Source organism: Xenopus tropicalis, chromosome 8, assembly GCF_000004195.4.
Source record: "Xenopus tropicalis strain Nigerian chromosome 8, UCB_Xtro_10.0, whole genome shotgun sequence".
Taxonomy (NCBI): domain Eukaryota; kingdom Metazoa; phylum Chordata; class Amphibia; order Anura; family Pipidae; genus Xenopus; species Xenopus tropicalis.
This window is the reverse complement of record NC_030684.2, coordinates 96,622,258-96,637,271: the sequence shown is the minus strand read 5'-3', so window position 1 is coordinate 96,637,271 and position 15,014 is coordinate 96,622,258. Positions and strand designations below refer to the sequence as shown.

At 38.9% G+C, this 15,014-nt stretch overlaps 1 protein-coding gene across 4 annotated transcripts; it reads left to right on the top strand.

Annotated features, from left to right (window-relative positions):
* Nucleotides 1-39: 39 nt before the first annotated feature.
* wars1 (tryptophanyl-tRNA synthetase 1) lies at nt 40-15,014 on the top strand. 4 transcript variants are annotated; one of them, XM_012968567.3, is made up of 11 exons: nt 40-247; nt 2,752-2,884; nt 3,994-4,207; nt 5,150-5,258; nt 5,867-5,986; nt 9,138-9,320; nt 9,719-9,819; nt 11,201-11,313; nt 11,729-11,902; nt 12,099-12,239; nt 14,030-14,486. In XM_012968567.3, exons 1-11 carry the CDS (start codon nt 141-143, stop codon nt 14,186-14,188), a joined length of 1,554 nt encoding a protein of 517 aa, XP_012824021.1. In that variant the 5' UTR covers nt 40-140; the 3' UTR covers nt 14,189-14,486.

The window sequence follows — 15,014 nt, the reverse complement described above, 5'->3', positions numbered from 1 at the left end:
AACACGCCATTACGTGACAGCAGCTTCAGACTGGCTGGACAGGGCTACGGGTTGCATTGTGTCAGTGAAATTAGCGGCCATACTCACGCTTTACAAGCTACATGGATGGAATTGCAGATTTTGTGTAGGAACCTTGTTACATGTGTCGCTATTTCCGTTCGGCGTCACTGTGTGCTGCACCCATTGCTGGCTGCGTGGTGTTAGAGAGATTGCAGCATACAGGGAACCGGCAGGCACAGGACACACGGTGAGAAGAGGTGGACGAGCTGAATGATGGGTTGAGGTTCGGGGGCTGTTGGGAAAGATGTGACAGTGAGAAATCTGAGTGTAGGAATGGCAGTAGTGGGCAGCGGATAGTAAGCTCAGTTGCTAGCATATGGCTGCTGCCCGGGGATGGGCAAGTGAATAGTCGGGGGTTGGTGAACGTAACACCCAGCTGCTTCTCAGCGGGAGGCCGTGATGCCTTTAGTATGTACTGCTGTGTGAATAACTGCAGATCATTTGGAAGGGCGAATGGAACCTTGGCAAATCAGAGCAATGTGTTATTTGTTACACACACACCTAGTGCAGTGTATGTGACAAGCAACCCCAGCTAGGCATGGGCAGTTCAGCTAGAGTACCATTGGGCTGCTAGTTACTAGTGTAATGTCATGTGACCCACTTTAACCCAATGCCATGGGCCCCCTAAAACTTCAGAATAAGTAATTTCTAGTTTTTAAATTGCTCATCAATTATTCCCAAGTGGCCCCACTATATATATCTCTATATCTACACACTTAGAAATGTATTTCTGTGCATTCTTTTGGCCTCCATTAGAGTAGAAATTCCCAGTGCTGGGTATAGCAGTGACTGCAGAGTAGCAGGGTAAAGTTGCCCCCCCCACTTGTTTTTACAATTCAGCTATTTGTGACTGAACTGAATGATCATCAGTCTGTGTTGGATGACACTTGAATTGGCCTGGGTGAGACCCATCTGCATTGGTTAGTTTCTCTGTTGTGCTGTTTTGTTAAACTGACATCTATAGTTCTTGGACTGAAATCAGACATTTATATAAAGCATTTGTTGCAGCCAGTACAAAAATCTTGACATCAACACGCACAAATAAATCTTGGTATGTAAACACACAATTTACCACTGACTTGAACCCACACCACAGAGACCCATAAGACCAGGGCTGATGCACTCCTTATTTCCTCCCAAGGGCCAATGTTCAGATAATCCATTGCGTGGTTTATGGAGACCAACATGCTCTTCTTTTGACAGGATTTTTAAACCTGCCCGGCTGATATCTGGCCTATTTTCAGATGTGCAGGGTTTTTTGTTGCAGCATATTATTATGTATTCATAAACCCCAACATATTCTGTCTTACAGTACAATAGAAGAGTGTATACATCAGGCACACAATTACATGAGACGCTGACTAATACAAGGGGTAAAGAGAGCCCTGCTGTTAATGCATAATGCGGACACAGCAACCACTCCTATAGCCTACCCGACCTGATTAAAAGCTGCACTTACGTGTTCAGATAATGACGAAAATTGTGTGCTTTGCTCCCAAACACAGGCTGTCAGTAGTTAAGAAAGGGTGAATTGACAGATTAAGACCCAGGAATAGGTAACACTATGTATAGTTTAGGAGTTCTATTGGGAATTTTTTATATTAAATTAGCAAATTATTTAGATCCCATTTTCCTTTATATTACTCTATCATAGGAGGGGGAATCTCAGGTTTAAATCAACCCAGTGATCTTTACTCTCTAGAAGCAATCCTACTGCATAGATAACTGCATACAGAAGATCAATAAAATATTGTAGGCAAAGTCACTCAGTACAAAGAGTGTAAATGAGGCGACACTTTGCTTTTGTGCAAAGGTAGAAATTGAAATTTAACTAAAAAAAACTGTAATTCCATGGCTAAGTTTCAGATTGGTCCATGGCCAATCTGTTCTTACAGTTTGAGTCTCAGTGCATTGGGATAATCATTTTGGTGTTTGAGACCATTCTTAATTTTCCCTGTTTTTTTCTGTGACACAATCACTTATCTGCAGGTTTTCTTTTACTATGACAGTTCTGTCAATATAAATACAGGTATGGGGTCTGTTATCTGACCCATTATCCATACATTTCCAAATTACAGGAAGGCAATCTCCTATAAAATCAAAATTTCAATGTAAAAAATAATTTCCTTTTTCTCTGTACAAGTATGAGATCATTTATCTGTAAACTAATTATCCAGAAAGTTCTGAATTATGGAAAGGCCCTCTCCCATAGACACCATTTTAATCAAATTACTCAATTTTTTTCTCTGCAATATAAACCAGTACGTTGTACTTAATTCCAACTAAGATATAATTCATATTGGAGGCAAAACAATCCTATTGGGATTATTTAATGTTTAAATGACCAAACTACAGAAAGATCCCTTATAAAGAAAAACCCAGGTCCTGAGCATTCTGGATAACAGGTCCCATACCCCTAATAATAAATCATGCCTTGTACTTGATCCCAACTAAGATATCGTTATTGGAGGCAAAATAATCTTACTGGGTTTCATTTTAAAATGACTTAAGGTATGGAGATCCAAAATACAGAAAGACCCCTTATCTGGAAAAGCCCAAGTCACAAATATTCTGGATAACAGGTCCCATACCTATATATGGTTTTTTTTTTTTTTTGGTTTTGGTTTTTTTTGTTTTAGTCCTTATTGGACCTTCACCTCCTGTATTCAATTAACAGTCATATCTTTACAGCCTTCTGCATAGTTGCATTATGTCTAACTGTGGCACGTGTACATCTGGGTCCCTCAAACCTATGGACTTATATAACAGTTTAACAGCCCAAGGAGACAAAGTTCGAGCACTCAAATCTGAAAAGGCTCCCAAGGTATTTATTTATAGTACTGCATGCAATTTTACTTACAATGTAGAAAGCAATAATTTTCTTTTTTTGCAAGGGACAAACATTTAATTAACTTCTCAATTTTTGTTAATCACTATTATTGGCAATAATAATGAATATTATTATTAATAATATTATTAGCAATGCTTTATTCTTACACTAAAATTTTTTTGCTTGTGAAACTTTACCATAGGCACCACTTAAAAAAATATATATTATAAATTATATATAAAACAGCAGAAATATGCATTGAAGTCAACAATTTGTTTTTAGCGCCCATTGGAGTGCATTTTTTGGACAAAACCTGGTGAAAAAATGTGCTTGTCACTAGCTATAGTACTTTGCATCACTCGGAGCTGCCAAGTACTTTTAGACCAAAATTCCTGAAACAAGGTCAAAAGCTGCTTTACTGTATAGCTCAAAAATCCACAGCATGCATTTTCCCTGCCTGCCCTTGGTCTTAAAAGTTAACAGTAAATTACCACTTTCCCATCTTGGGCAAAGGAAAGAAGTTCCATTCCCCCTTTAGAGCAAGCCATACATAGGGATTTATTTTAAAAGATTGAACAGTGTTGTAGTTTGTAGATTAAAAACCACACACGTCTTTTTTTATTTGCTCAAAAACAGTTATCTGTGAAAAAGCTAGTTTCATCTGCAAAATCTCTTTATTAGGGTCATACAATGAAGGAATGTTATAATTAAAAATACTACCCTGTGCTCAGGTAGGTAGGATGAACGCAAGCTCAAGCTTCTGGGTCATCAAAATTATGAAAATGTCAGCATGAAGTAAAGTTACAGGCTGATTATTCCTCTATGATACAGAGTACACTGCTTGCTATGCTGGCATATAATTTGAATCTGTTACTAAATCAATCAAGAGCAGCATGAATTTAGACATGCATGGTATGATTGTGTATATGTGTATATATATAAGAATATGTGCATTCAGCAGTTTGCTTCTGTCACGAAGCACAGGATAGGGAAATTGGGAGCCACTGGAGGTATCTTCAGTGCTACGGGGCAGTAGTGGCCTTGGGCTTTAGTTTTCATTTAAGCATTCTTGTAATAATAATATATTATTATTTTGGTTTTAGGAAGAGATTGATGTGGCTGTGAAGCTTTTATTGGCCCTGAAAGTCGATTATAAGAATGTGACTGGCCAGGATTACAAACCAGGCGTTCCTCCAGCAGATAACCTACCTAACAACAGCAATCAACCGTCTACAACAGATGACGATGATGATTTTGTTGATCCATGGACAGTGCAAACAGGAAGCGCAAAAGGTGTAGATTATGACAAGCTTATTGGTGAGTTACAGATCTTTACTACCCAATGTCAGTATTATGCTAATGTATAATCACCTTGTTAATAGACCCATGGATTAAAGGACAATGAAACATTAAAATGTTTATGCCACTATGGGTTGCTTTACAAACTGGCACCCTCTAGTGTAAACATTAACCTTTTCCCTAGAACTGGTGCAGTGCATTTCAAAAACAAATGAACTGACCCAGGTTACAGGATGAGGAATGGGGGACTGCCATTTTCTGGCACTGCTTATGCACACACAAGTAATCCCTATACCATGGATTACATTTTTAGAGTAGAAAAAGGTAAAAAAATGGTAAGAGCCTGGGCACACAGAGCATTTGATCCTCTTCTCTCAGCCCGCGTTTCTTACTTCAGGCTGAGAGTGCAGGTACGCAGGGCGGAGCAGGGGTTGGTCCATAAAACATGTAAGCAGGCATTTCTGGGCCAACCTTCACCTGTTCCACTCTGTGTACCTGGACTCAAGCAGAAACTATACTTTTCAATGCAGGAACAGAGTGGCATAAGGGAGCGGATCCACAAACACTCTGTGTGCTCAGGCCCTAAGTGTTTTATGGTAAGTGTATTTGCTCAGCAGGGTATTCTTAACAAATTGCCCTCCATCCCCAGGGTTTTAATGTTTAAGATTTTAATTGAAATTGTATTCTGCCGCTTGTATACATTCTTGGTACTTTATTTTTAACTTAGAGGGAACAATATTTGGTTAAAAAGGGCACAAGAAGATCTACTCATCTGGCAGTAGTGTCAAACAAGACGATCCTTGGCCACTTGTGCAGTGCGTCAAAATGTTCCCTCGTTATTGATGCATCACACGGGAACCTATGCAGACCTCTGAGGAGAGGAACACATCCACAGCCCAATGCTATTATTAGCATGGACTTGTGCCTTTTATTAATGTATTGTTAATTTCACATTTGTAGTACGGTTTGGGAGCAGTAAGATTGATCAAGAACTCATCGATCGAATAGAACGAGTCACTGGACAAAAGCCACATCACTTTTTACGCAGAGGAATATTTTTTTCACACAGGTATTTATTCTAAAAATATATATATGTGTGTGTGTGTATATGTATATATATATATACATACATACATACACACACACACATATACATGTATAAAATAATTGAAAGCATTTGTGTTGCTCAGATGCTCTATGATATCCATAGTCAGAAAGCAGCATGGTAACTAATGCATTTTGGCACAATGACAGTACAGTATATATTTTCTGCAGGTAGTTTTAAAATGCCAAAGGCACATTTGTTATGCTGCTCTACATATATCACTTGCCTGAGAAGGTCCTTCTAAAACTATCTTTAATGAATACATTTTAAAAATTACTTTTGGATTAAGGTAGCTCTTAAAAGAACCAAATACATTTTTGTGTTTGTATGCGCAATTGTATAATCTTGCTACTTGTACTTCCTCTCTGACCAAAAAGAGCATCTGGTTGATGACTGCCTTTGTAGGTGCATGTGTGGTACAACTGGTCAACCTGTTGAGAAATGGATTTCCTTGTCCAGGCTGAAAAGTGTGTGTTACTGAATTATATGCTCCCCAGCCATTTTGCAGGCATCTTAAGTACACACAACACAGCTTATGTGACTTTAACAGATTTGTCCTTTGTTGTGCTTAGAGATATGCACCAGGTTCTTGATGCATATGAGAAGAAGCAGCCATTTTACCTGTACACAGGAAGAGGCCCTTCCTCTGAAGCAATGCATATGGGTCACCTCATTCCGTTCATCTTTACAAAGTAAGTGCAGATACAAAATTTGAGAATGCTGCCATTAGTGTATTTCTCTCATTTATAGAAAATATATGAACACATATCTTTAATTTTTTGCCAACTAAAACCCATAAACTGCATTTGGTACTAATTATTGTGTGATTTTATTTTTTCTATGTACAAATTTTTGAGTAAACCGTGCCTTAAATTAAATATAAATACCATGCCACTGAAACCTGGTAAACATACCAACAACTTCTAACTAAACAATGGTCCTAGGAATAATAACTTTTAACAACTTTTCACAAACTCACACAATATAAATACAAATATCATATAAATAACATAATATACAGTGGCTTGCAAAAATATTCGGCCCCCTTGAACTTTTCCACATTTTGTCACATTACAGCCACAAACATGAATCAATTTTATTGGAATTCCACGTGAAAGACCAATACAAAGTGGTGTACATGTGAGAAGTGGAACGAAAATCATACATGATTCCAAACATTTTTTACAAATAAATAACTGCAAAGTGGGGTGTGCGTAATTATTCAGCCCCCTTTGGTCTGAGTGCAGCCAGTTGACCATAGACATTGCCTGATGAGTGCTAATGACTAAACAGAGTGCACCTGTGTGTAATCTAATGTCAGTACAAATACAGCTGCTCTGTGACAGCCTCAGAGGTTGTCTAAGAGAATATTGGGAGCAACAACACCATGAAGTCCAAAGAACACACCAGACAGGTCAGGGATAAAGTTATTGAGAAATTTAAAGCAGGCTTAGGCTACAAAAAGATTTCCAAAGCCTTGAACATCCCACGGAGCACTGTTCAAGCGATCATTCAGAAATGGAAGGAGTATGGCACAACTGTAAACCTACCAAGACAAGGCCATCCACCTAAACTCACAGGCCGAACAAGCAGAGCGCTGATCAGAAATGCAGCCAAGAGGCCCATGGTGACTCTGGACAAGCTGCAGAGATCTACAGCTCAGGTGGGGGAATCTGTCCATAGGACAACTATTAGTCGTGCACTGCACAAAGTTGCCCTTTATGGAAGAGTGGCAAGAAGAAAGCCATTGTTAACAGAAAACCATAAGAAGTCCCGTTTGCAGTTTGCCACAAGCCATGTGGGGGACACAGCAAACATGTGGAAGAAGGTGCTCTGGTCAAATGAGACCAAAATGGAACTTTTTGGCCAAAATGCAAGGCGCTATGTGTGGCGGAAAACTAACACTGCACATCACTCTGAACACACCATCCCCACTGTCACATATGGGGGGGCAGCATCATGTTCTGGGGGTGCTTCTCTTCAGCAGGGACAGGGAAGCTGGTCAGAGTTGATGGGAAGATGGATGGAGCCAAATACAGGGCAATCTTGGAAGAAAACCTCTTGGAGTCTGCAAAAGACTTGAGACTGGGGCGGAGGTTCACCTTCCAGCAGGACAACAACCCTAAACATAAAGCCAGGGCAACAATGGAATGGTTTAAAACAAAACATATCCATGTGTTAGAATGGCCCAGTCAAAGTCCAGATCTAAATCCAATCGAGAATCTGTGGCAAGATCTGAAAACTGCTGTTCAAAAACGCTGTCCATCTAATCTGACTGAGCTGGAGCAAAGAAGAATGGGCAAGGATTTCAGTCTGTAGATGTGCAAAGCTGGTAGAGACATACCCTAAAAGACTGGCAGCTGGAATTGCAGCAAAAGGTGGTTCTACAAAGTATTGACTCAGGGGGCTGAATAATTACGCACACCCCACTTTGTTTGGAATCATGTATGATTTTCGTTCCACTTCTCACGTGTACACCCTTTGTATTGGTCTTTCACGTGGAATTCCAATAAAATTGATTCATGTTTGTGGCTGTAATGTGACAAAATGTGGAAAAGTTCAAGGGGGCCGAATACTTTTGCAAGCCACTGTAAATACAAGTCCAAATGGCTCAAGTGCTTGGTGTTTATAGAATCAGATGCATGTAAGACAATAATAACAAAAATAAAGAGTTCATACTTACCCAATTAGCTAACCATTATTTTAAGGGATGGTTCACCTTTAAGTCAAATTTTAGTATCTTTTAGAATGGCAAGTTCTAAGCAGCTTTCCAGCTTTCAACTGGCAGTTGTTGACCCCAGCAGCCAAAAACGATTGCTCTGTGAGGGTACACTTTTATTGTTATTGTTACTTTTTATGGCTTATTTTTCCTATACAGGTGCTCTCCTTTAAATATATTAGTCTTACATTGAAACCACTACCTGGTTGCTAAGGTAATTTGAACCATAGCAACCAGGTAACTGCTAAAATCCAAACTGGAGAGCTGCTAAACAAAAGTGAAATTATTCTGCAAATTGTCTCAGAATATTATTCTTTACATCTCAAGTTAACTTTAAGGTGTAAACAACCCCTTTAACAGAACATCCACAAAAGCAACAAACACATAACTTGTTAGAGGTATTATTAGATCAAACCAACTAAAACAATAACAATTAATGCCAACTCAGTCACTTACTGCTTACAGAAGTACAGCACCTTCCTAGAGACAATCATCTATTAGTAGAATTATACTGGGTGCTCAGTCTTCCCTGCCATCTGTACACAGGTTGGCCATAATATGGTGGGTACCATCACCTAAATGAAAAATTCAACTACCTTTATTTCCTCCACATTTTAGTACAGAAACATGGCTGACACATTACAGGCACAGTGAATTAGCAATTTGAGCCACATGGCATACAACCATTTAATTCTCAGGGGTTTGTCCAAATGCCTTTACCTTCATATCAATTGCAGGTCACAAAGTCATACTTTGACATCACAACAATGTAAGTAAATACAAACTATATAGTATTATTCAGTTCACCTACGTGGTTGCATTTTTTTCTAAATTTAGCATGTATACTTTCCATTAAACAATTTACAGATGTGTACACCCTGTCATTAAAGGAGGAGGAAAGGTTTAATCAATGGGGGGTGCCAAAATGTTAGGCACCCCCAGTGATTGTAATCGCTTACCTTATACCCCGGACTGGTGCTACTGTTAGAAGAAAATGGTACATCTTTTCATTCAGTCCTCTTTGTTTTTCACAATTTTAGTGTTTTGTTTTATTCTGATGCAGATATGCATTGTGTTTCTATAACTTTCATGTTGATTTGAATGCCCTTTATATTTTCTATTAGGTGGCTGCAGGAAGTATTCAATGTTCCTTTGGTTATACAGTTAACCGATGATGAGAAATACCTGTGGAAAGATCTTACAATAGAAAAGGCTTACCAGTATGCAGTAGAAAATGCCAAGGATATTATAGCATTAGGCTTTGATGTCAATAAAACATTCATCTTTTCTGATCTTGAATACATGGGGTAAGTATTTTGCCTAGCATATGAATTGCCATTGCATCAACTTTGCCTGTATAATGATGCGTTCTGATGGGGGGTTGGCCTTGGTGGTATTGATTTATGCTCTTTAAACTGTGTATGAGAAAACCAAGGAAGTTTTCCCTGCTCAAGTTCCATTTTGTTGGACTTGCACATTAGGACTTGCAGGGTGTGCAGTAATACCTTAAATGTTTTTTGGAGCAAAAAACCAAAAGGGAAATAAATGCAGCATTCTGCTCTTGATATTGTGATTACAGAAATGCATAGGGAAAGGGGAATGTACAATGGCACTTTTTAACAAATGTCACATGCTGCTACTTTCGTAGCCAAAAAGAGTTGCAACTGATGATGAGGTTAATAAAAAAAAATTTATTTTTTTTTAGGAAGAGTTTAGGGTTCTACCAAAATGTGGTAAAGGTCCAAAAACATGTAACCTTCAATCAAGTGAAAGGAATATTTGGCTTTACAGACAGTGACTGCATTGGTAAGAATACATTTTAATGCTTTGGGAACAGTTTGCTGCATCGTGGCTTTGTAATTCACTCTTGGGTGCAGAAACTGTGATTCTCAGACTATAAAGCCATACCTCATGTTGAATCGGGCTCCTTGCAAAGTTTATATGGCAGTAGCTTCTGCGTGTGAGTTACCACTGTGTGTGGGTATTACTTTTATATATGCAGGCAATGTAAAAGTCTTTATAACAAATATATTTTACATTACATTAAGAACCATAACTGGTATGATTGTAATGTTAAGCTTACAGTTGGTGCCATAGAACTAACCAGTCAGTATCCCAAATTGAGGCTTTTTACTGGTAACTGAGTGATCCTTGTTATGCACAAGAATTCTGCATGGACAGCAAACGTTTTTACTCACTTTACACTCCATTGCACGTAAGCTACAAACGTCATGTAATTAATTGCACAATTTAGATATGATTGCTTTGGGCAGGCAATGGTTATTCGGCCTCTTGGTGCATGTAAAGGAGTATGTAATGATACTAGATTGCATTATTTATTAACCTAGGTTATTACTCCATGCCCCTTTTGATTATTAAAGGGGTGGTTCACCTTTACATAGCACATAGTTTAGAATGCCCTATTCCTAGCAACTTTGTAATTAGGTCTTTATGTATTGCAGGATATATGCCCTATTTTACTTTGTGCTAATTAAAGTTTTGTCATTTGTAGAATGAATGGTCACATCTCCTGTACAGCCAAGAAGCTCTAGCTGTGTTTATCTGATACTTTTGAGGGACTTGGCATGCCGCTAGTGTATACTTAGGAGGCTGTTCTGCAATTGAGATTGGGTTCCTCAGAGATAGTAATCAGGGCCGGAACTAGGGGTAGGCAGAAGAGGCAGCTGCCTAGGGCGCAACGATTGAGGGGCGCCAGGCAGGAGCCTCTCCTGCCTACCCCTAGTGCTACTTAGTCATTGCCTCCGCCGCTTGTCATTAGCGGTGGAGACAATGACCGATCTAATCGCCCCGCCCCCCCTGCACCACCTCCTGTGCTTTGGCGCGCATGCGCTGTTCGGGGGGGGGGCGGGGAGGTGGGCGGAGTTTGCCGACCGGGTTGCCTAGGGCGCCCGGTCGGCTTGGCCCGCCCCTGATAGTAATAATGGAATAGCATTCTGATGGAATGTTGAATTTTTTTTATGTCAGAGAAAGGAAATTGAGGCTAAGTGAAACTTAATGGCACATACACTTGGTTAACGGCAATGTTAGGCCAGCACAGATTTATATATATATATATGTATATGTCTTGATATATTTATTTTTTTTTTTTTGTACATTTCAGTTTGAACTTTTGAATTCACAAGTATACCGATATTATGTTTATTTTAAAATACCTTCTTGCTTATAGGGAAGATCAGCTTTCCAGCCATACAAGCTGCTCCATCTTTCAGTAGTTCCTTTCCAGAAATTTTCAAGGGCAGAAAGGACATTCAGTGCCTCATCCCTTGTGCTATCGACCAGGTAATACAACTATTTTCAAAGGCTGTATAAAAGGAGCTGGTCGTTACCCTCGTGAGTTTGAACTACTAATATAGCTTCCTATGTACAATGTAACCTTGAAAATAATCAAAATTAAAGTCTCAATGTATTAGAATCTCTACTTGTTTATATGCAAATGTGAAAGGAATTTATCTATATGTAGCAAATTTTATGTGACAGCAGAAAGATGGGGAGCATCACATCTAAGTTAAATTGGGGGATAGGGGAGTTGATAGAGACTAAGCGAAGCAGTGGAAAATGCATACAGTATATATAGACAATAGGAAGCCTACAAATGCATATATGTCAGGTTTATTTTTTTTGTTACTACAGTATAACCATGTTTAATTAGCATTTGTTTTCGTTTTGTGTAATTTTGAACTTTAATCTTTCCTAGGATCCATATTTCCGCATGACAAGAGATGTCGCCCCTAGGATTAGTTATCCTAAACCCGCACTAATGCACTCGACATTTTTCCCAGCACTTCAGGGAGCACAGACTAAGATGAGCGCCAGTGACCCCAACTCTTCTATCTTCCTTACAGACACGCCAAAGCAAATCAAAACAAAGGTACTACTTTTTAAAAGCCCAGCAGTATACCATGTTTAATTAGAAACAAGAAAACCATGTCCGTATAATAGAGGTTTGTAATGTGTGTGTGTGTGTGTGTGTGTGTGTGTGTGTGTATGTGTGTGTAGTTCATATCTCTTCCTGCAATGACTGTCCATATATTTACCTGAAATCATACTTCTAATTTTAATACTAGATCAACAAGCATGCTTTCTCTGGTGGAAAGGATACCGTTGAAGAACATCGCCAATTTGGAGGCAACTGGGAAGTTGATGTCTCTTATATGTACTTGACATTCTTCCTTGAAGATGATGAGAGGCTTGAACAAATAAAACAGGTAAGGTATATTCCTGCTTGAATGTTACACTATGAAGCCCTAGGAAACAATAGTAGTATAGTGAGCAGAAAAGATAGAGAAGCTAATAGCATACTTTTTTACACAAATTAATGCTGTGTTCTTTTAGGGCAGTGGTACACAGGGAGATTAGTCACCCACGATAAATCTTCATTACTGAGGGCCAGATAGGAATCCCACTTTTAGACAAGTTTCAAAATGACCCATTAAGGGCAGTATCACACGGGTAGATTAGTCGCCCGCAATAAATCTTCACTACCTCGGGCGACTAATCTCCCCAACATGCCATCCCACTGGCAAGAATGTAAATCACCGGTAGGATGGCATACGCCTTGCAAGTAAACTTCGGGTGACTTCGGGAAACCGAAGCGATGCGTATGCCATTCCACCCGCGATTTACATTCTTGCCGGTGGAATGGCATGTCGGGGAGATTAGTCGCCCGAGGTAGTGAAGATTTATCGCGGGCGACTAATTTCCCCGTGTGCTACTGCCCTTAATGGGTCATTTTAAAGTGGGATGCCTATCTGGCTGTCTTTGATGTTAGTGAAACCAAACGTTTGTGATCCTAATGTAAATAATAGTCTCCGATATGCACTGTCCTATAGATGAAAGCTAACATCAATTAGGTGATGTAACCAATTCGATACTTGGGTATATAAGCGAGTCCAGGGCATACTGGAGAAAGTGTTTTTTGTTTTTTTTTTCACCTCAGGCCCATCCAATTGAAACATCATGTCTAACTGTACAATTTTAATATTATATAGAAAATTCTTAAATAAGTATATTTACACCTATAATACAGGCCCAGTTACTGGACCTGTATTGTTCTAACCATGTAATAACTTTTAAGTGTAGCCCTTTTCCAGCTGTTTATATACTTTAAAGGGATTCTGTAATGATTTTTTATGAGGTACTTTATATTTCTAAATTACACTGTTTACATAGCAAATAATTCACTCTACTATTTAAAATTTTATTCTTGAGCCAACAAATGTATTTTTGTAGCTGTAATATTGGTGTGTAGGTGCCATCTCAGTGCATTGTGCCTGAGTCTGAGCTTTCAGAAGGAGCCAGTGCTACACATTAGAACTGCTTTCAGGTAACTTATTGTTTTTCCTTCTCCCTTGTAACTGGAGAAGTCCTAAGCCAGACTTGGATTTCTTACTACTGAGTGCTATTCTGATATCTACTGGGAACTGCTATTTTGCTCCTTTCCCATTGTTCTGCTGATCGGTTGCTGGGGGGGAAAGGGAGGGTGATATCAGTCCAACTTGCAGCTCTGCAGTAAAGTGTGACTAAAATTTACCAGAGCACAGGTCACATGGCTGCGGCAGCCTGGGATATGAATAACATGGCTAGCCCCAAGTGAAATTTCAAAGTTAAATATAAAAATGCTTTTGAAAAATGGATTTCAATACAGGATTCTTCTGGAGAAGTGTTTTGAAAAAAAACATGCTGGAACTGCATGATTCAAAAGTTAAACCTGCAAATATGTATATTTTTAATTTCATTAGTAAAAGGTTTTGTAACTTTTACGGTCAAACAGGAACCTCATAGAGCTAACAGGAAAAGGACATAACCCCTTATGCTTCCTGTTGGCACCATCTATTTTGCCAGTGCTGAGATCTGTGCAGGGAACCAGGTACCACTGAGCTTATTAGTTCAAAGTGTATCTTGTGCCTTATTAGGGAAAACAAGATTCTGAAAAAAAAAAACAGCCAACTCCACTACGGTTAGATTTATCCTGTAACTAAAGTGGTTTGTTTTCTAGGATTATTCAAGCGGTGCCCTGCTAACTGGAGAACTTAAGAAACTCCTGATTGAAACCCTGCAACCAATGATAGCAGCACACCAGGAGAGAAGGAAACACGTTACAGAAGAGACAGTGAAACAGTTTATGATGCCACGAAAGTTGGCATTTGAGTTTTAGAAAGTTTTAAAAGAAATGATTCTGCAATCCAACAATGTACTGTACCGTTAATTATCAACCAAATAAGATCACATTTGCACCTTCCACTTAGTTTGGAATATGTGTCAAATTGACATGTTTTGAGACAAGTTATGTGGATTTGTTGATCTTGGTATCACACTCCCAAAGGACTTAAAGTGAAACTTCTCCAAGGTAACCAGTACCTCCTTCATAATTCATATTTATAATTTGTACATCTGTGCTATTGAGCTATTCTAACCTGTGCTAACTAACCTAAATAAAATTAATGATTGCACCACTTTCCTATTTAGTGATTGAATACATTTAACAGCAAACTACTAATCGGGTAATTTGTATATAAATGTAAACCATACCTATGTTATTGATTAAAATGATTGAACAACAAGATGGAAGATGTTGGTAAGTTACCGGGATTCACAAACGTAGTATATAGGGTTGCCACCTGGCCAGTATTCCACCTGCCGAGCCAATAAAAGGCCAGTTAAGGCCAGGGTCGGTGTGACAAATTTATGCATAATGTACTTGGTAGTAAAATTAGTGTCCTGATTTCTTCTTTTTTTCCCATGCTAGCCTCCTTTCCCAGATCTGTTTGACCCTGCCCTAAGTCTGCCCAGTCCCTGCACCCCATATTACTGCCCAGTAATTATTTTGGGCTAAGGTTGCAAACCTAGAAGTACATTGGATATAAAAAAAAGTCTACACACCCCTACAAAATGGCAGTTTTTTTTAATAAGAAAAGAAACCGAGATAAATCCTGTCTGAATTAATTCAACCTTTATTGCAAAATTAAACAAATAAGAAATCA